This window comes from Cryptomeria japonica, chromosome 5 (assembly GCF_030272615.1).
Source record: "Cryptomeria japonica chromosome 5, Sugi_1.0, whole genome shotgun sequence".
Classification (NCBI taxonomy): domain Eukaryota; kingdom Viridiplantae; phylum Streptophyta; class Pinopsida; order Cupressales; family Cupressaceae; genus Cryptomeria; species Cryptomeria japonica.
Window position 1 is genome coordinate 27483679 of NC_081409.1, and position 21202 is coordinate 27504880.

Here is a 21202-nt window from a genome sequence, read left to right on the forward strand (position 1 = left end):
ATATCATTCACATAAGATCTAACAATTATGCAACACAAGAAGAACACACAATTTACATGGAAACCCTTACAAGAGAAAACCATGGAATAATATTGCTTATATAAAATTCTCTTTACAAGCTTTTTAGGCACCAACCCACAGGAGACACTAATCCCCTCTTAAATGATTGTTAAGCAGCAACCCTCTACAAATGCCAATCCCCACAACTGAGCACTAACCTCTCCTATATGAGGCATCAACCTCTAACTCAACAAATATCACCCTCAGGATGTTGCTTTTTCAGCGGATGATGAACATTGTTTATCCACAAATCTGATAATTGTTCGTTGACAAATTTGAATATATTTCCTTTATAAATCTGGATATATTTGCTTCATAAAATCAATTTGTATCATGTATTTTTCACCCTTGTTCTTCATTGAAAATCTGCTTACAAATGATAATACATTATCCAAATCAATTTGTATCATGTATTTTGCACCCTCGTTCTTCTTTGCAAATCTGCTTATAAATGATAATACTGTAGCGTCCTAAAATTGCGACACTTGCAATTTCGACTGCATTTGGGTCTTCACGATGGCGGCGCAACGTTGAACCTGAATGGAGACCTTGAAACCTATTTACGACATTAAAAACTACATCTTTCTGCACCTTGGCCTGATCTTCCTTGCACCCTGTTGTCCCGGGAGGTGGGACCATGGCGCCTAGCGCCTTGGTCCCTCAGGACCATGGCGCCCAACGCCTTGGTCCCTGGCCCTATTTTGGGCCTGGTCTCTTGTTGGGCATCGGGTCTTCAAGTTTGCAGTTTGGAAAATAATGTTCCTGGGTCGGCCTAAGGTCGGAAAAATCAGTCTCCTAACCCTAATTGACAAGTATATAAACTACTTTTCCTCTCCTAGAAAGGGAGGAAGGAAGTAAGCAAGAGCAAGACGCGGAAGCAATATTCAAACATTCAAGCATTCAAGCATTCAAGCATTCCTTCAAGCAATTGAGTATTCTAAGTCTCCATTCAAGGCTAGGTGTTGCATTCAAAGACAAGGATTCAACCATTGAAGAGGAGATCACCTACAACATACAACATACAACATCATTACACCTTCGCCTGTAAGAATACCAAACATTCTTACAACAAGGTATCAGTACTTGTTTACATTACAAACATTTACATTTACAGCATTCTCATTTCTTGGTTAATTCCAAAACCGGGGTTTGACCTAAAGGCAAACCCCTAATCCCTAACCCCCCAATCGTCCCCTCTTTTCTGTGTGTAGGTTGCAGGTACGCGGCTGTAATTGAAGATCTGGAATCCTTGTGCAGAGATGAACAGATCCCCCTTCGTTTCGCGGATTTTTCGGAGGACCGTGTGCACTCCGGGCGCCATCGTCCCGTCAACTTTCGCTCAAATTTGCAGGACAGCAGCGTCTCGACATTTTACTGCTAATTTCAGGTCCGTAGCTTTATCCCGTGTCCCTATCTCTGTCTACAAGCGAATCTTTCTTACTTTTACATACATTCCTAGTTCGATCTTTCTATCTACATTCTTTACAAAAGAGGGTATCCTTGATGTCTTAACCCTTGAAACTCATTTAGAATCCAGTCTTGCATTGTGTGGGATTGGATCTCGTGGGTTTCAACCCCTCTTTTGAATGTAAAGTCTCTCCTAAGTGAAAACCGTCAATCCTAGTGACCTCCTTTCTCTCTCCTTGGAGTGGGGGGAACACCTAGGGTTCGATTTTCCGCTTTACATTTTGGTGAACCTGACGTGAACATCCTAATTCTGATTATTCATGGTTAGATCTGAAACAAAATTTGCTTCCTTAATTACATTTCCATGTTTGATCTTTTGCAAATTTTAGAGGTTAATTGCATAAAAACCCTAAATTTTCTTTTTAGTAATTGAGCTTGTGAAATGTTTAATTGTTAATGCTTGTTTCAGATCTACCCTTCTATTGCAAATTGTCAATTCATATTTGTGCTTTAATTCTGAAAATTAAGTGGTTAAGTGTCAAAACCCTAATTTTTAAAATCCTCTTGATTCAACCTTTGACCAATGATTTCACTGATCAAAACACCTCCAAATCGGCTGTAACTTTGCATTCCGCAACAAAATCATAATATCTCTCATCCCTGAAAATTTTGAAAAAAGTTGCGAGGACCGTGTGCACCCCAAGCGCCATCGTCCCCGACATTTTTTTTGAAATTTCGGGAGCTAGATCTTACTGTATGTTTCTGCTAAAATCCAGAATCTTGGCTGATTTCATCAATTCTAACACTTTCAAAATTAAAGTCAAAGTATGTCTAGTAATTGCTTGGATTAAGGCTTATAATCATTCAAAAATTGTTGAAATTGAAATTTTGTATTAAAATTAAGTTTCTTACAGTCCTAAATCTGAAAAGTGTGTTGGCATTCATTCGAAGTTTCAGTGCTTTATTCAAATTCTTGCAGCTTGTGACTTTTGAAATTAAGTGTTTAATTGCAGCAACTTTGATTTCCACTTTCAAAATTGAATTTTGGATGAAATCGACTCAACTTTTAAATTTCAAAGCTTGCATTGCTTTTAGCATTCCCTCTAAAATCTTAAAATTCAAAATTTCAGTCTCCCTCTCTTTTTCAAAATTCAAATTTTGCATTTTTCAACAATCTTGGTAGGGTTCAATTTTGAGATTGCAACTTTAATTTGGCCTATCTACAGATCGTAAAATCACTCAATTTTTTCAGATTAGCTTTAAAATCACCATAACTTTCATCTTTGAAAATTTCGAAAAAAGTTGTGAGGACCGTGTGCACTCCGTTCGCCACGGTCCCCGACATTTTTTTCTGAAACTTCGGGAGATTGTCCTGATTGCATTTAACAGCTTAAATCTAGGAGATTGGCTGATTTTATTGAAATTTGCTACCTCTAAATTCAAAATCTTCTCTCTCTCTTTAGTGCATGAGTTTTACAACAATAAGCCCTACTTACACTATTCCCGTTAGACGAAGCCTTAGAATTAAGTCTTTCCGAGGTTTAATTACCGAGGAGATGGAACCTAATTTGAATGGCCTTTTTAACGAGGACATGGGTAATTCCTCTAATCCTCTTAATGATGAAGAAGCTCTCCATGAGGTTTCTGTGGAACAACTTTCGAAATTGGATAACCAATTTGATGATTTTCAGCAATGGATGTCTCAAGAATACCCCGGTAGTGAAGCTCTTTCATTGATTAAGGGTCTAAAACGTATGGTTCAAAGTGATAAGAATGGAATTGATATTTTGCGTGGTATTGCACACATTGTGGATTCGAATGTGATGCCTATGAAGAGTTGTGCCAAAACTTTAGGTTATACACAACCTCCAACTCAAGACAATCATTCTATTCCTTTGACAACTTCTATTGCTAGTATACCTACTTTTACATCAAACATAATGACTACTTCAATACAAAACATTCCACCTATGATCACCAGTCATGGGGGCAATCCTACTTCTTCATTCATTCCTTCAATGAGTGTTCCTATTTCATCTCCGCAAATGAACATGACGCAAGGGGGCAATTCATTTAACCCTTCCATTCCTCCTTGTAGTGTTCCTCCTTTCCAATCATCTCCTATGACTAACTATCATAGTGTCCCACCACCTTACTCTCAATCAATACCTTCTTTCAATAACATAATACCTCCATCACAATCTAACACGTCTAATATGAACTCTTCGACTGAAGCGACCATTAACAATCTTGCACAAACTGTCTCTTCTTTACAGCAACAAATTGCCTCTATGAATCAATCTAAGTCTAGTGTGCCCACATTTGATGTTGCGAGCCCACTTTCTCTTGACATTGTTCGAGCTATCCCCCCTAAACATGTTGAAATCCCACAATTGGAGCTTTATAATGGTAAGGGTGATCCTCTAACACATGTTAAGACCTTTCAAACAATATGTACCGATTTTGCTCATGACCAAAGGTTGCTTGCAAAACTGTTTACTAGAACATTAAGAGATAAGGCTCTACAATGGTATTGCTCGTTGCCTTCCTATTCTATTACTTCTTTCCAACAACTTGCAAATGCTTTTATTCAACAATTTCAAAACAATATAAGTCCTAAAGTTACTTTGATTGATTTAATGCATTGTAAACAAGGTGTTAAAGAAAAAGTGACTGATTTCATTGGTAGATATAAGCATTTGTATGCTCAAATTTCTTTTCCAGTACCTGACAATGATATTCAAAGAATTTTTATTTCTAATTTACAAAAAGATATTAGAGAAAAACTTCTGTTTTCTGAGTTTACTTCTTTCCAACAGTTGTGCGCAACTCTTCACAATTATCAACTGACTGTGAGTCAAATGGAACAAGCAAATCCTATGGCTCCGAGTGATAAGGGTGATAGTAGTCAACAACCATTTGGGAAGTTTAAACTGAACAGAGAGGTCATTAAGTTCAATGAAAACATCATCAACAACAATGTGAATGCAGCATCAGGTGTGCCTCCTATTTCTAAGTTTTTCAAGAAAGAAAGAAAGTTTACTCCTTTGAATGAATCATTGCATAGTATTATGAATAAGTTATTGGAACAAAATGTGCTTACCCTCCCTCCTATAAAGCACATAGATCCTACAAAGATTAATTCACCCTATTTTGATAACAAATCTTTTTGTCAATTTCATCGTCAACCTAGGCATGATACTGAAAAATGTTTTGCTTTGAAGGGTAAAATTCAAGATTTGATTGATAATAATACTATCTCTGTTTCTGGTGTGAATGATAAAGGCAACACATCTGTAGCTCCTCCTAACCAAAATCTTAAGATGTTTACTGATCCATTACCTTCTCATACCTCTAATGTGATTGAGACTAATGATTCCTCTTTCTCACTTGATAGTCTTGTGTCTATGACTCCGAATGTGATTAACTTTGTGGAGTAGCAGAAAATCCCTAAAGAACCTTCCATCACATTTGATTCCAGTGAAACTATCAGCGCACCTGATGGTCCTTTATATATAGTTGCAAAAGTCAAGAATAAACCTTGCCGTGGAGTGCTTATTGATCCTTCTTGTATGGTTAATGTCATTACAGAAGAATTTCTTTTTACTTTGCAATTGAATCAAGTGATCTATAACAAAACAAATGTGGTTGTGAAATTATTTGATGCATTTTCTTCTCCTGCAATTGGTTCTATTACATTACCTATTGAGGTCCATAACAAACCCCTTGATGTGGACTTTGCTATTATTCCATCATCCGAACAATTTCGTGTGAAGTTAGGCTATCCTTGGCTATCTTCCATGAAAGCTATTGCTTCTCCTATTCACAAGTGTTTGAAATTTCCCCATAATGGTGAAGTTGTTACTATCAATCATAGTCTCTTTAAACCAGCTGAAAGAATTTCTAGCGTTCCTATTGATTATTTTTGGCCTAAACAATTCCAATCTCTTCCACCGCGGAGTGATCATCTTTTCAAATCTTATCAAAAGTGGAAAAAAGATATGATCCTATCTCTAAGTGAACCTAGAACACCCAAACTTGACATTCCTATCGTTCTTGAGAAGGAAGTTCTTCCTTTGAAAGATAAAACTAATGTCTTTCCTCAAGAAGATTCCCAACCCATCCCTATGAATGTGACTATGTCTATATCTAACAAACTTCCTAAAAGTAGACCTATACCTCCTCGTCATGATGGACTTGATCTCCTTCCTAAACCAAATATTCCTCCTTTATATGGAGGAGTTCCTCCTCCTTCCTCTTATAGAGAGAAGAGACCTTCCTCTTCTCCTATTGTTCAACCTAAGAGACCACAACCTAAACACCCAAGTGATAAGGATGAGAACATTCCTCCTCCTCAATCTTCTCAACTTCCTACTAAGACTAGACGAAATCGTTCTGCACGTGAACGCCGACGAAAGCGTCGTCTTAGAGCTCAGGCAGCTGCTTCTCAAACTTTGCAATCCCCAAAAACACCTTCAGCTAGTATTATTCCATTTTCTCCTCAGCCGAAAATTGAGCCAAAATCTCCTAAACATAAGATGCATGATGGTCTTGATCCTATGCGAGTTAAAGATCCTATTTTCATAAATCTTGATGATGATATAGATGAAAATGTTATTCATGATGAAAATGTTACTCCTCTTTCTTCTGATAGTGAATATGAATATGTTGATGTTGATAACCATTTATCTAACGAATTTTCTAAAGCACTTATCCTAGCTCCTAGACAAGAACAACGTGGCGTGGAACATGAACATAGCCCTTGTTTGGATCTTGTGATAGCTCCATCTGCTGTGTTGGATGTTCCTCCTCTAGCGTGTTTCCTGCCTTCCCGAAATATTGATCAGCAAGATCGGGGGCTAGATGACGTGCTGGACTAGTTTCATTAGCATAGCAGACTCTCTCCTCCTCTCTTGATCTCTTTTGTTACTTCTTCTATGTGTTATTCTCATTCTTCTATTTGTTGTCCTTAGTGTTGTCTACTTGAGGACGATGCAAAGCATTGAGATCTCTTTTGGTCTCTCTCATGTTGACTCAAAAGACACATGTGTTCCCTTCTTCTAGGTGACCTTCCTTGATTGGGGAATGAAGAACAATTATGCATACATACATATGATATACATGAATTATCATACAGCATACTGACCCCAAGGAAAGCAAAGTCACCTCGTGCTTTGTGTTTTGTGTCTATTATCCTTGGGTTTATCTCACACTTGGGGGCTAAATCCTTGTGATAACGTGCTCCTTTCCCTTCTCATTTCTTATGTGTATCACTACCTTAAAGCAATCACCCCCAATGAGGCGTGTGCGATCGCTTTAACGTAGGGGGGCATACACCCCGTTCATATCTCTTCAAGATACTTGAAAGTTTCTTGGCGAACTTAGCTTTGCCTTGAAAATTTTTGGTATTTTTCTTGCATGACTCATAGTGAGGGAACCTTACTACTAACAGTCATGGTTCTCCCTCGTAATCTTCCCTTTTACTTTGTCAATCAAAGTCGTAAGATCCTTAGTCCACTGGGGACTTGGTGTATCTTGCCTCCTTGACGTGGTGAAAGTTTTTCAATGTTGTTTCCTTGTACTTTACCTGAAGTATGGGCGTACGCTTATACTCCCGCTAAAGTGGGGGCTAAATGTAGCGTCCTAAAATTGCGACACTTGCAATTTCGACTGCATTTGGGTCTTCACGATGGCGGCGCAACGTTGAACCTAAATGGAGACCCCGAAACCTATTTACGACATTAAAAACTACATCTTTCTGCACCTTGGCCTGATCTTCCTTGCACCCTGCTGTCCCAGGGGGTGGGACCATGGCGCCTAGTGCCTTGGTCCCTCAGGACCATGGCGCCCAGCGCCCTAGTCCCTGGCCCTATTTTGGGCCCGGTCTCTTGTTGGGCATCGGGTCTTCAAGTTTGCAATTTGGAAAATAATGTTCCTGGGTCGGCCTAAGGTCGGAAAAATCAGTCTCCTAACCCTAATTGACAAGTATATAAACTACTTTTCCTCTCCTAGAAAGGGAGGAAGGAAGTAAGCAAGAGCAAGACGCGGAAGCAATATTCAAACATTCAAACATTCAAGCATTCAAGCATTCCTTCAAGCAATTGAGTATTCTAAGTCTCCATTCAAGGCTAGGTGTTGAATTCAAAGACAAGGATTCAACCATTGAAGAGAAGATCACCTACAACATACAACATACAACATCATTACACCTTCGCATGTAAGAATACCAAACATTCTTACAACAAGGTATCAGTACTTGTTTACATTACAAACATTTACATTTACAGCATTCTCATTTCTTGGTTAATTCCAAAACCGGGGTTTGACCTAAAGGCAAACCCCTAATCCCTAACCCCCCAATCGTCCCCTCTTTTTTGTGTGTAGGTTGCAGGTACGCGGCTGTAATTGAAGATCTGGAATCCTTGTGCAGAGACGAACAGATCCCCCTTCGTTTCGCGGATTTTTCGGAGGACCGTGTGCACTCCGGGCGCCATCGTCCCGTCAACTTTCGCTCAAATTTGAAGGACAGCAGTGTCTCGACATTTTACTACTAATTTCAGGTCCGTAGCTTCATCCCATGTCCCTATCTCTGTCTACAAGCGAATCTTTCTTACTGTTACATACATTCCTAGTTCGATCTTTCTATCTACATTCTTTACAAAAGAGGGTATCCTTGATGTCTTAACCCTTGAAACTCGTTTAGAATCCAGTCTTGCATTGTGTGGGATTGGATCTCGTGGGTTTCAACCCCTCTTTTGAATGTAAAGTCTCTCCTAAGTGAAAACCGTCAATCCTAGTGACCTCCTTTCTCTCTCCTTGGAGTGGGGGGAACACCTAGGGTTCGATTTTCCGCTTTACAAATACATTATCCATACATAACTTCCCCTTCAAATCTGCATATTCTACTCTTTAAATATGCATATACCATATTCATGTCTGCTGCTATACTCAGAGTTCTGCCCTTAATCAACTAATTTATTATTGTATTGCTTCACAAAATCTGCTCCAACTTTCTTTAATACAAATCTGCAATACTCTTCATATTTTCTGCTCTTTGAGTGCTCTTAATTCACATAATCTGTCATTGGTTGGCTTGCTAGTCCTTCACATATGTTTCTGCTGTAAGCCTGCTCTAAATCTGTCCTTTGTCTACAATTCTTCCAGCTTTCTTAAGGGATCAGCCCTAGTAACAAATATTTGATTTAAATCAAGTAAGTGCCCTTTTAAGGGTGGTTGTGCTTTCTTAAACAAGTCGGCCCCTAAACAATGATTTTATTGAGCAGGTCAGCCAGCTTTATAATGATAAATGTTCTTTATAGAAACCTCATGGATCGGCCCAATAAAGGTAATAATTTCAATGCTTACTTGAATGAGGATCGGCCACATTTTGATCTTGGTTTTGCAAATATAAACATACCTTTTCCCTTGACATTAATAACAGCAATATTTTGACAGCAGCAATTTGCACTCGTCGCCTTTGATTGTTTTTATACATTAGGGCTCATTCACCATACTCAGCCAAGTGACACAATAAGCATTTCCTCTATGGGACTAAAGTATAAATTCTTGGTATTCGTTTTTTGTACGTATGCATGAATCAATATTATAACTTATTAAACATATTTATTAAAGTAATATTGTAATATTTAGCTTACAATGGTCATTTAAGTCGTTTAGTTAGTTTTTAGTCTGTTATGTAAGTCAATTAGTTAGTATTTAGAATCTTTCTATTCTATCTTTGATTCTCAATCATTTTCATTATCGAAAGATCTTCTGTACTTGCTTATATAAGGAGTGTTCCTCTCCTTTGTTGAAACAACAATCAATTATCATTTCATGGTATCAGAGCATAGGTTTTTTTTTGGTGAATTTTTTAATCAAAAAATTCATGGTCCATTTACCTAAAAATTTCGAGAAAATTTCTAGAAGTTTTTTGATCATTTTTTTTAAAACAAAAATCGTGGGTTTTTTTTGGCAGATTTTTTATAAAATAAAATTTGTGGTTCTTTCTACTAGAGATCAAGGGTTTTTACCAGCAAAAAATTTCAACGATTTTTTGATAAAAATCATGGTTTTTTGGTTCGCTTTTTTTAGTCTAAGAGTTTTTTTTAACAATCACAAAGTCATTTCGTTTTGGGTTTGTGGCAGACTTTCTCAGCTGAAAATCGCAGCATATTTTCGTTTCAAAATCACGGATTATTTTTTGAGATAAAAATCGCATGACTTATTCTATTTCTTTTTTGCAGTTCTTAATTTGGCAAATAAACGTGAGTGTCTTAGTTGCTAATTGTGAGTTTTTTGACAATTTTTTCATGGGTTATCGTTTGCGGCTAGGGTTTGACAATTTTCCCACAAAATCGTGGTGTTGTTTTGCAGCAACTTTTTGACGATTTTTGGAAAAAATCATTGCTTTCAATCTTTGACAATTTTTTTATAAAATCATGGTTTCTTGTTGTTCATTTTTGGTCACCTGAGGTTTCTAGGGCGAGCTAAGTTTTTGCACAATTTTGTAAAAATCCTAGGTGTTGTTTTTCTCCGAAGTAGTGGAGGGTTTTTTGACCAAGTTTTCTTGACAATCAAAAAAATTGTGTATTTTCATAACTTTGAAGGTTTAGTGCAATTTTCCAAAAAAATTGTGGGTATTGCACAATTTCTTTTACAAACAAATCATAGGTTTCAATTTTTTTTTAATTTTTTATCAACAAAAATTGAAGGTAATTGAGAAGTTGATTTTTTAGCTCGGTTTTCGTGTCTCTAGATAGCAAGAGGGATGGCTTCATTACCCAACATCATGTTGGAAGGCACTCAGAGGTTGAACAACAAGAATTACAATACCCAGAAATAGAGGATGCTCACCATTTTTGAGTATCAATGCCTAGAACAGATTGTTCTGGATAATTTTGCTTGTCCCACAATGGCAAGAAAAGACCAAGACAAGTTTGATGAACCTAATTGAAGCAATTATTCTGCTCAAGTTATCAATCACCTATGAGATGCTTCCAAAAGTGTCGTCTCGCAAGACTGGTGCACAAATTTGGACTCACTTGAAGGATTTGAATGAGACATCAGATAAACACGGAGCTTTCTTCCTTAAAAATATGTTGCTCTCAATTATGATGGATGACAAGATGTCTTTGTAAGATTATTAAATAAAGATCAAAGACATTCACGAACAACCGGAGGCCACTGGTCGCAAGATGGAAAAAGAGGATATGGTGGTTATCATGCTAAAAAGCTTACAACGATGATGATGGATGACAAGATGTCTTTGTAAGATTATTAAATAAAGATCAAAGACATTCACGAACAACCGGAGGCCACTGGTCGCAAGATGGAAAAAGAGGATATGGTGGTTATCATGCTAAAAAGCTTACAACGATCCTATGATCACTTCATCAAAACTCTCAACATTACATCCACCAATGTTGACTTAAAGACCTAAGGTTTGATGAACTGTGCAACAAGCTCTTGCAACAAGACAAGTGGAAGTAGCAGTTTGGGAGGAGCAAGAAGGCAACCAGAGTGAAACAGACTTTTACTACAGAGGACAAAGGCAAAGGCAAGTACACTTAGCAGAAAGGACAAGGCAAATCTAAGGAGAGTTCCAAGAAGTCTATCACATGTCACTATTGTGGTAAACTTGGTCATATGAAGAAGTCCTGCACAATGCAGTTGGCTGATCAAAAATCAAACCAGGAAGGGTCTCAAAAGCAGACTCATGTCGCAGAACATTCAAAGGAGAAGGGGTCAACCTTCTATAAATTCATGACCAAAAAACCAATAGATCATGACAAGTCTTCTGCATGGTAGTTAGTAGAATGACCATTAAGGGGGGATATTAAAGTAATATTGTAATATTTAGCTTATAATGGTCATTTCAATCGTTTAGTTAGTTTTAAGTAACTTTCTATTCTGTAAGTCAATTAGTTAGTATTTAGAATCTTTCTATTCTATCTTTAATTCTCAATCATTTTCAGTATGGAAAGATCTTTTGTAATTGCTTATATAAGGAGTATTCCTCTCCTTTGTTAAAACAGCAATCAGTTATCATTTCAATATTCAATGGTTGTATGGGTAAATGTTTCTTCCAAATTCTTGTCCATTGCATTTTTTTACTACTAGCTTTACACCATATCAAAAATCAGGTTCCTGAGACAGAAGTAATTTTGAATTTGTATTCTCCAATTTTGTTTTGTAAATGAAAAGTTAACTAAAGAATTAACGTCTCTATGAGTAACGAGCGTATGACATACCGATACTTAATGAGAATTATAATTGAAGTGTTTGGACTTTATTTCTCTTTCTCACACTTTTAGCATGAAATAACATTTGTAGATTTTTTTTCTATGCTATTATGGGTATTCTAGCATCTTTGATTTTTCTTTTTTTCCCCATTTTAAACCCATGTAATTGAATTTCATTCATACTTATGGTTTGCCATGTACATATAATGTAACAATGATATTTATTATTAATATATTGATAATGTTAATATTATTAATATTTATTAATACTGTACCTTGAAAGAGATTTAAGAGACTACCAATAATTTCAGTGTGACATACACAATCAAGGGTTATGTTTTCAACAGTGTCCTGCATGGGAAGAAAGTAGTGATATAGCAAATGAAAGAGAGAGTATCTAAAGAGATCAACATGTTTCACAATCTCCATCAGACCGACCCTAAGCAACTGTATTGAGGGCACAGGCTCATGTGATTCACTTGCATTGAAGCAGAGGCTTCAAATCATTGTTGACATATCAGAGGGATTCGAGGCTCTAGATAGTTGCAGACATAGCACGAGGGAGCAGTTCTTTTGCAAGTAATGCTATTGGGATATTGGGGGTAAGTTTCATCCCCCATTGCACTACTCTGGGGACATACTCATACCCAAATGCAGTGCTTTTACCTATGGAATAAACACACAACTCCATGGAACACATTATATTTTGACTTCAAAAAAAACTTTAGTTGACTTTTAAATTACCCTGGTCTTGGGAGTGTTCGATAGGTCAAATCCATGCACATATTTTACTACTCAATGAGCACCATAAAATAAAGCATTCTAAGTTGACCACAAAGCTTTCAAAATAGAAATTTCTGAAGCAATGGGAACCAAGAAAAAAATGTTTAGTCACCCCATGCATTGTCTGCTAAAGATTCAGAAGTGAAACACTGATATCTCTTATGCAGTTGACACAAATTTTGGACATCAACATTTACAAAATTTTCAGATGTTAAAATCTTTAGTAAATCTTTTACTTATGTACGAGGGCGTAAACCCTTGTCATCACACAAAACCTAGCTGCTAAAATTAGAAATATTCTGACAAGTTTAACAGAATATACTTAATCTCCATTTAACTCTTACAGTTTGTATCATATGAAGATTGTTGACATGGAAATTTACCAAAACTTGCAATGGTTGCCTTGACCTATACATGTCCCCAGCCAAACACAATGATGATCAAATCGAAGAACACATTTTTCACAGTCATGGCAATGTTTTGATCTTGGAGGCTGCAAAAAAGGAAAGCAAACTATATCATGAGCCTTGAAATGTCAATGCAACTTGAATAAAACATTCTTAACAGTGAGTTCACAGCCTAGAAAAAAAAAATTTAAGGTATTCAAGAAAACAAAAAAGGATATATAAACATCATTTTTCACTAACAAATAATAATGAATATCCAAGAGCTGCCTACATACAAATCTTGATTCCTTTTTCATTTCAAATATCATTCAAGTATTAAACTAGTAAATAAAGAATTTCCATTTGCAACTCAGGCAACTTTGTTGCAACGTAGGCAATTATACACATCATCATACTTGGTGAGCTTAAATCTATAAACAAACATCAACAAAATGTTATATTTCATTATGATTTCAAAAGAAATATAAGGTATTATGGGAGGATTAAGCAATTAAATTGAGATGATGATGTCAAGTGATATTGTGATATCCATCAGTTACCAAACAGGAAATTTCATCCACACTCAAAAAAAATTATGTGCACTGTTAGCATGCCAAAAATTTCTCTGAGCATGTTCTCAGTTTAGCAGAAATGAAGCCTATGATACATAATTGTCATGGCCTCCTCCAATTAAATAGAAAGAAAGATTTCCAGCCTTACCGTGTATTCTTCACAGGTATATCCACTGACAGGAAAGAATTTAGCTATGTTATTCAACTCAAGAAGGAAGCTATTGATGCTTTGTGGGATTTTAAAAATGTTCTCATAAAATTGTCCATAATTTTAAATGTAGCTGAACTATCAACAATCTCCATTAATTTAGTTGTAATTCAACTCAAAAAGGAAGCTATTGATCCTTTGCAGAGTTTGCACAATTTTCTCATAAAATCGACCATAAATTTGAATACCACTTAAGTTTCAGCAATATTAACATATCCCTTTCATGCCTAACAAGTTTCTCATAAAATCGACCATAAATTTGAATACCACTTAAGTTTCAGCAATATTAACATATCCCTTTCATGCCTAACAAGTTTGATAAAGTAGGCAGTACAGGATCAGCTACACAATATAGGACATCACATGTGCAAGGAGAGAGGAGCATTCTAAACATTCATCTCAGTTCAGTCTTGATGTAAACCCTCAAATTTACATCAGATCTCAAGAGAAACAGACCACAAAAGCAAAAACCTATTGGAAAAAAAGATAAGCAAACCAAAAGATTAAGATTTTTTCAAAAAATGCGGATTTAATTAGGATAGATTGGATTTTCAGAAAAAGTAAAAAATGTGAAAAAAAGAGAAAATTTAATATTATATTTTGAAGGCATTCAATGGCATAGAGACAATAAAATTGAGTATAACCCATGTGGAATATACATTTTTGCCATTTGCGTTCAAATCAGTGATTACATTTTGTTGCACAATGCATACTGCAAGGTGCATAAATAATAAATAGATGCTAATAGTTTTCAAATTTCAACTTATTATCTACTTTGTACAAAATCAACCTACAAACTAGGGAAAACTATTAGAAAGTGAGGTGAACTAATTTCTATGCATTAACACATTTGAGACAAAAGGTGAATTTTGCAAAATACAGGTTAATTTTTGTTTGCATTTTTTATCCATTTTGTTTTTATGCCTCAAATTCAACTCTAATAAAATGTTGAGTACTACTTGTTTAGATTTCATCAATTTGCTTCAAACACGTTTAAAAAAAATGGAAGATTAATAAAACTTAATTTTTATAATTAAAAAAATGCTCTTTTTGATTGAACAAATTCATAAATCTATATTAAATAGAAGTTTCATCATTTGCATATTAAATACAGGTCTCCCTGTTAGCAGTAGTGTTGATGCATGCTTTATGACACACTGAACACAGAATAAAGATGCCCAAAAGACACTATGGTGTACAGCCTAAGTTGGCCTAGTGGTGGAGAACTTGTGCCCTTGAAGAGAGGTCGCAAGTTCAAATCCCACAAGGGAGTAAGGTATGTACGCCTCATTTGTAGTGCAGTTAGGTACCTCCTGTTGAAGATTGGCAGCATCGGTCATCACTTCCAGCCTGAGGAAGACAAATATGTAAGTGGCCTAATCGGCTTAGAGGGAAGTGTTGATGCTATGGTCGGATTCCTTCAGGCCGACATAGACAACATAAAGGTTGTGATAATATAATTATTGTGATATAATAATTATATTATATTTATTGTGATAATATAATTATATTGTATAATTATTATAATATATGATAATATAATAATTATTATATTATATTAATAATATTATAATTGGTGCCACTTGGAAGAGTGGCGTCCCTTGGTGAAGGGGCACCACAAAAGGTATAAAGGAAGATTAATCTTCTCCCTTGAATGATATAGAGATATAACACACAATCTGCTATATTGAGAAGCAGTGCTCGAGGGAGACAATCGTGTATTGTCTATGGCTGGGAGGACAAATCAGTGCCCGTGGTTAATCAAGCACCATAAATTTAACATGGTATCAGAGTGGACACGAAACCCAGGAAAGGACCTGATACAGTAGCAACATCTGACGGAAGAGAACAGAAATCGATCATTAAAGGAAATTGACCATCCCGATATAAACATCAAAGGTATGAAACCCGGGAAAGGACTTGATACAGTAGCAACATCTGACGGAAGAGAACAGAAATCGATCATTAAAGGAAATTGACCATCCCGATATAAACATCAAAGTGAACAGCAGGGGTCATGATTTTTTTTAATGCAATCTATTTAATATAAGTTGTTGATTCCTTGTGATGGGGTATCAGACCTAGAAACCAATTTATATCCCAATTTGATCATTTCATTGATCAAATTCAAGGTGATATTGCTCTCAGCAACAACTTCAGATTTGGGTGATATTTCATCTCTATACAGTGGTTTGTAGAAATACAGGAGAAGTAAGAGATACGGCTGGTAATTAACAGTCACAGGTGGCAAGCAGAATAGGGTGCGATATGAAGGGAAGTAATCTCAAATGAAGCTGTAAATACGATTCAGTTTTCAGCAGGACATTATTGAGGAACCTACACTCAACGTGGAAGATAATCACTACAGTGACTTGGAATTTCTGTTGAGTTGTTCTGGACGTGAGAGTTGAGAGGGAAGTCACGACATCTTTACATAGCATAGATTCATCTTCACCAGGGTCATGTTATCTGGGAAACACCATTCGGAACGGACTATTCTCACAGCAAACCCCTTTCTTCTATGAACTAAGAGCGACAAGCGCCAGAAGTAATAACCACGACTTTCTCAGTAAATGTTCAGCCAGCAAGCTTGGGTTATAGTGCTGTGCGGGTCAAAAATAGTTACACCCAATAACAGAAGGTTTTGGGGTGCGGACACTATGGAGACATTGGAATGAATAACCACACAAGACTAGCGATTCTCCAGATTTGTAAAAGTCCACAGTGGGATCTCCAAATAATAGTGTTTGTGTTGACAGCATGGAGTAGAGCATTATCGGCCGTTAAAAGGAGAGTTTGTGCAAACTTCTGGGCGTGAAGTTCAGCCATAATACTGCATCAACCATTCCAGGTTCCATTTTGTATATTCTGAAGGTTCTAAATTGTCTTGATGAATGGGTCACTAAATTTCTACTTTGGACAGTGATTGTCATTTCTAGGCAATACCACTACCTTTGACCATAGCTGGGCATAATACTAAAGCTGTCCGGATATTGCACAAAGATTTTGTGTATGTTGTGGTTGTTGTAGCATTTAAGTTGAGCAACAAGAAGGATCTCGAATTTGGTCACTCCATACTCTGTATAAGTTAAGGGACGTAGTCTCAGAAATTAAGCCCGTACGTTAAGACTAGAAGATACAACACTAAACTTGATTGGACTGCAGCAGTCTGAGCTTTTGCCATGAATGGACAAACACACTCAAAACAGCAGAACAGTTTGTGTGCAAAGTGTTTGTCAAAATGCCTCTATAGAATCATTGGTGTCATGGACATTCGAGTGTTGGATAAAATGCTTAGGTTGTGACTTGCGAGATGTGATAATCTTTGCCACCACCTCCAATGATGCCATGATCGGATTATACTGGTTATCACGCTGCAATGACGTGACCAGTGATAAGGATGACATTGTCATTGCTGACCTGAAGATAGGTGATGAGTGATGGCGAGGGCCGAAGGCCACGCAGCAATCAGATCATCATTAGATGCTTCAGCGTGATCAATTCAAATGGATGGAAATTTCAATGCTGAGCGAGTTTAGGAAAGAACGTTGGTAGATTGTGAGGAAGACTAACCAATTAAGAGATAAGTTTTCATGGTTGAATAATGTTCGTGAATTTTTCATATAGTTATTAAATCATGCTATAGCGAACCATGTATGATTCCAGCATTGATATTTCTCTTCAAGATAGTCTTGGACCATTATTAATCTCTCTAAATGCTTTTAGGACAGAGATTGCATTCAAGGGTGGATGAGCTTGATACATCCTGTGAGGAAGCATCACAGGCTGCTACCATGAAATTGAGTTGGTGGCTGGAGACGTCTCTGACATTTCAGCTTCAGAAGCAACCTTGGACAAGGAGGTCAGAAGGTTGATATCAAGTTCAGAGGGAGTCATATCATTTTTTGAAGAGATTTGGGATGTTGGCTTACAAGTCTACGTCTACACCGATGTGAGTGCACTTAGTCAGTTCATGTGTGAACTCAAACAGATATACTGATTCCGATTGGGCAGGGTGTGTCACTGGTCGGAAGAGCACCTCTGGTTGTTGTTTTAGTTTGGGTTTCGCCATGACTTTTTGGTGCAGCAGGAAACAGTCTTCAATGGCGCTAAGCTCTACAGAGGCCGAGTATATTGCAGCATGAGTAGGAGCACACGAAGCAGTGTGGCTTCGGAAGCTTCTTGTAGGATTGTTTGGGCAATCCTTAGAGCCTACAATTATCCATTGTGATAATCAAAGTTGTGTAAAGCTTTCTGCCAATTCCATGTTTCATGATAGAAAAAAGCACATGGAGATCAAGTATCACTATGTTAGAAACATGGTGGAAAGGAATGCTATTCAGTTGAGATACATTAGTATCTAATGAGTAGACGACAGACATTCTAACCAAGCCTCCCTCCAGGATAAAGTTTGTGTACTTTCGAGATAAGCTTGGTATGGTGGAGAATGAAGCCCTAGCTGAGATTGAGTCTCAGCATCATTGATCTATTTATATACCAATGCATTCTTCTCTTTGAGAGAGAAGTTTAAAGTGTAAGCTCTTGTTAATGCATTTCTCTTTGAGAGAGATTTGAGGTGAAAGCCCTTATTTCCACCCTTTGGGATGAGCCATGGTGGATCCACCCTCTGAGATGAAGTCATGGTGGATGTCATGTGTGTGAAGCCATGATAATATCACGTGAGAGAGTCTGTGATGATTTTCTTGTACTTGTGTGTTCACCCTCTAGGATGAGCCATGGTGAATATCATTGTGAGGTGACGATCTCACAATGATGAACACTTGTGCATTTTACCATCATTGTGAGGTGACAATTTCACAATAATGGTTGATATCACGGTGAGGTGATATCTCTTCTTTCACCATTTATGGGAGTAGCCATAATGGTTGATATCATGATGAGGTGATATATCTTCTTTCACCATCCATGGGAGTAGCTATGATGGTCAATATCACGATGAGGTGGTATGCTAGCACGATAAGGTGATAAGCTTCCTTCACACATGGGTGTAGCTATTGTGTTAGTCATTATGATGAGGTGATATGACTTGTAAATATCATGAAGGATTCCTCCCTAGCTAAGAGGGAGTGTTGATGATGTTATAGCTAAAGTTGGATCCTTCAAAGGGCCAACTCATAAATATGCAAGTACTCATTTGACTTTGCATATTTAATATATGCCTCTCTTGTCCATGTTGGATCTACCCTATGAGCGTAGCCATTGTGGTTGACATCTCGATGAAGTGATATGTCTTGTGCAGCTGGAAGTATCCTCCCTAGCAGAGAGGGAGTGTTGAAGATTGGCAGTGTCGGTCATCACTTCCAGCCTGAGGAAGACAAATATGTAAGTGACCTAATCGGCCTAATCGACTTAGAGGGAGTGTTGATGCTATGGTCGGATTCCTTCAGGTCGACATAGACAACATAAAGGTAATTAAATTGATAATATAATCATATTATATTTATTGTGATAATATTATTATATTAGAATTATATTGTATAATTATTATATTATATGATAATATAATAATTATTATATTATATTAATAATATTATAATTGGTGCCACTTGGAAGAGTAGCGTCCCTTGGTGAATGGGCACCACAAAAGGTATAAAGGAAGATTAATCTTCTCTCTTGAATGATATAGAGATATAACACAATTTTCTTTATTGAGAAGAAGCAATGCTTGAGGGAGACAATCGTGTATTGTCTATGGCTAGGAGGGCAAATCAATGCCCATGGTTAATCAAGCAACATAACCCACAAGGAGTACGAGGTAGTCCCGTATTGCTCTAACCCATCTGTACACCCATACACAGATTGTTGGCATCGTGGACTATAAAAGACCCTTTCCTTTCCTTTCCTAATAAAATCACCGTGTATGCTAAGATTGCAAAGAAGATTATATGGCAATTCCAATGTTTACACTGCGAATTAGCGACTTTAATGTTGGATATAGCTCGGTTGGTGATGTTTGCTAGTAATCCAAGGGGGACTCAAAAATTTCATTCACAATGAAAACTTTCAGCTACAAAAACTCTTTATTTTTGGGTATTTTCTCTTAATTTGGATTTCAAATAAAAAAGGTAAATAAAAAAGGATTCAGGAATTTTATACTATTCCTAGGAATTTAAGAGACGGTAATGATTGGGTGAAACTAAACCACACTTTAGTTCGCCAACTTAAACAACTAAACAAAGTGGGTGCAATCTTCAAGGGTTGTGCTTAGAATTTTCATACCATGAATAGTACCATAAAAATGAACAATACTTATCCAAAGGTAGAAGTTAACATCCACAAAATATGCTTAGGCTAACTTTGCACAATGAACAAAAATCATTTGTTCATCAAAAGTATGAGCAATAATTTCACCAACCAATACTATCAAATTTTGCATTCATTTAATAACTTTTTTATAAAGAAAATTCTATTCTATGTTGACGAAAATATGAAACCATGCAACTATGAGATAACATAGAGATTCAAAGCAATACAAATGAACTTTATTATCATAATAGTCTTAAGCAACAATTTCACAGAGTTTTCAAAATGAATGAAAGGCCCAAATCAAATAGAGATCAACGATCAAGATCAAAACATAGATACCCTAACTAAGGTTTACAATAGTTATCCAACAAGAGCAAATAAAAGAAAGACACGTGTCACATGGAGCTTTCTTCTAGAAAATTGTATCCCTTATCCCCTTTCTGTGGCCGTATATTCGATGAACCTGGACACAAGAGGATTAACCTCTTCCATTGTGACATGTGGCAGCATGTTTATCTAGATTTCGATTACATCCACATCACCAACATAGGTGGCAAAAGCATTCTCCCAATCCAATTCCTGATTCTGAAAGGCACCCTTGATGGAAAAGAAGGTGGATGCCTTGGTCAAATTTTGCTTAAGGATCTGTCCTGTGAAAGTGAAGAAATTCTCTTGAACTTTGACTTTCAGATTTTCCATGTTTATTTCATTTTCTCGAATTGCTTCCTTTCCAAGCACATTAGCGGCCACAAGGAAAATCTTATTTTAAATTTCTTTAATCAACTATTCAATTTTGACAACTTCAAGCATGGGATTACTTTATCTTGAATATTTTGAAGATCCTCCCACATTTCTGCCATGTCTTGAATTCTAGATAGTAATGAATAAGTTTGCCCATATGCTAATATCAATTCTTCCACGAATGTGACAACTTCTTTATTGATGTCTGCCATCCATTCCTTAGTTTCTCTAGCTGTCACCTTCACTTCTTCAAAGACTTCAACTGTTTCCTGTGGAAGAGCCAAAGGCAAGGGGAACCATTGCATTTCCTTGAGCAATAGGATTGATAAAGTGTTGGAGATAATTTCTCAGTTGCTCATTCTCTTTCTTTAATTCTTCTTTCTTTTCTACTTCTCTTCAATCTTTCCTTGATTGTCTTTGAAGTCAACATGACCAAGGTTGGTGTCGCCAATCCTCTTCCACTTTAAAGTGATTTTAGATTTTGGCTATGCTCCCCCCCTGCTGGCAAACTCCATTTGAACTTTCCTTGAAAGT

At 36.8% G+C, this 21202-nt stretch overlaps 1 protein-coding gene across 3 annotated transcripts in view; it reads right to left on the bottom strand.

Annotated features, from left to right (window-relative positions):
- Window positions 1–21202, bottom strand: part of LOC131033669 (protein S-acyltransferase 10) — a 79785-nt gene that overhangs the window by 22968 nt on the left and 35615 nt on the right. For all 3 annotated transcript variants that reach the window (XM_057964936.2, XM_057964937.2, XM_057964935.2), the window contains one exon: window positions 12878–12987. In XM_057964936.2, coding sequence (XP_057820919.1) covers window positions 12878–12987 — 110 coding nt within the window. The remainder of the gene's footprint in view (window positions 1–12877; window positions 12988–21202) is intronic.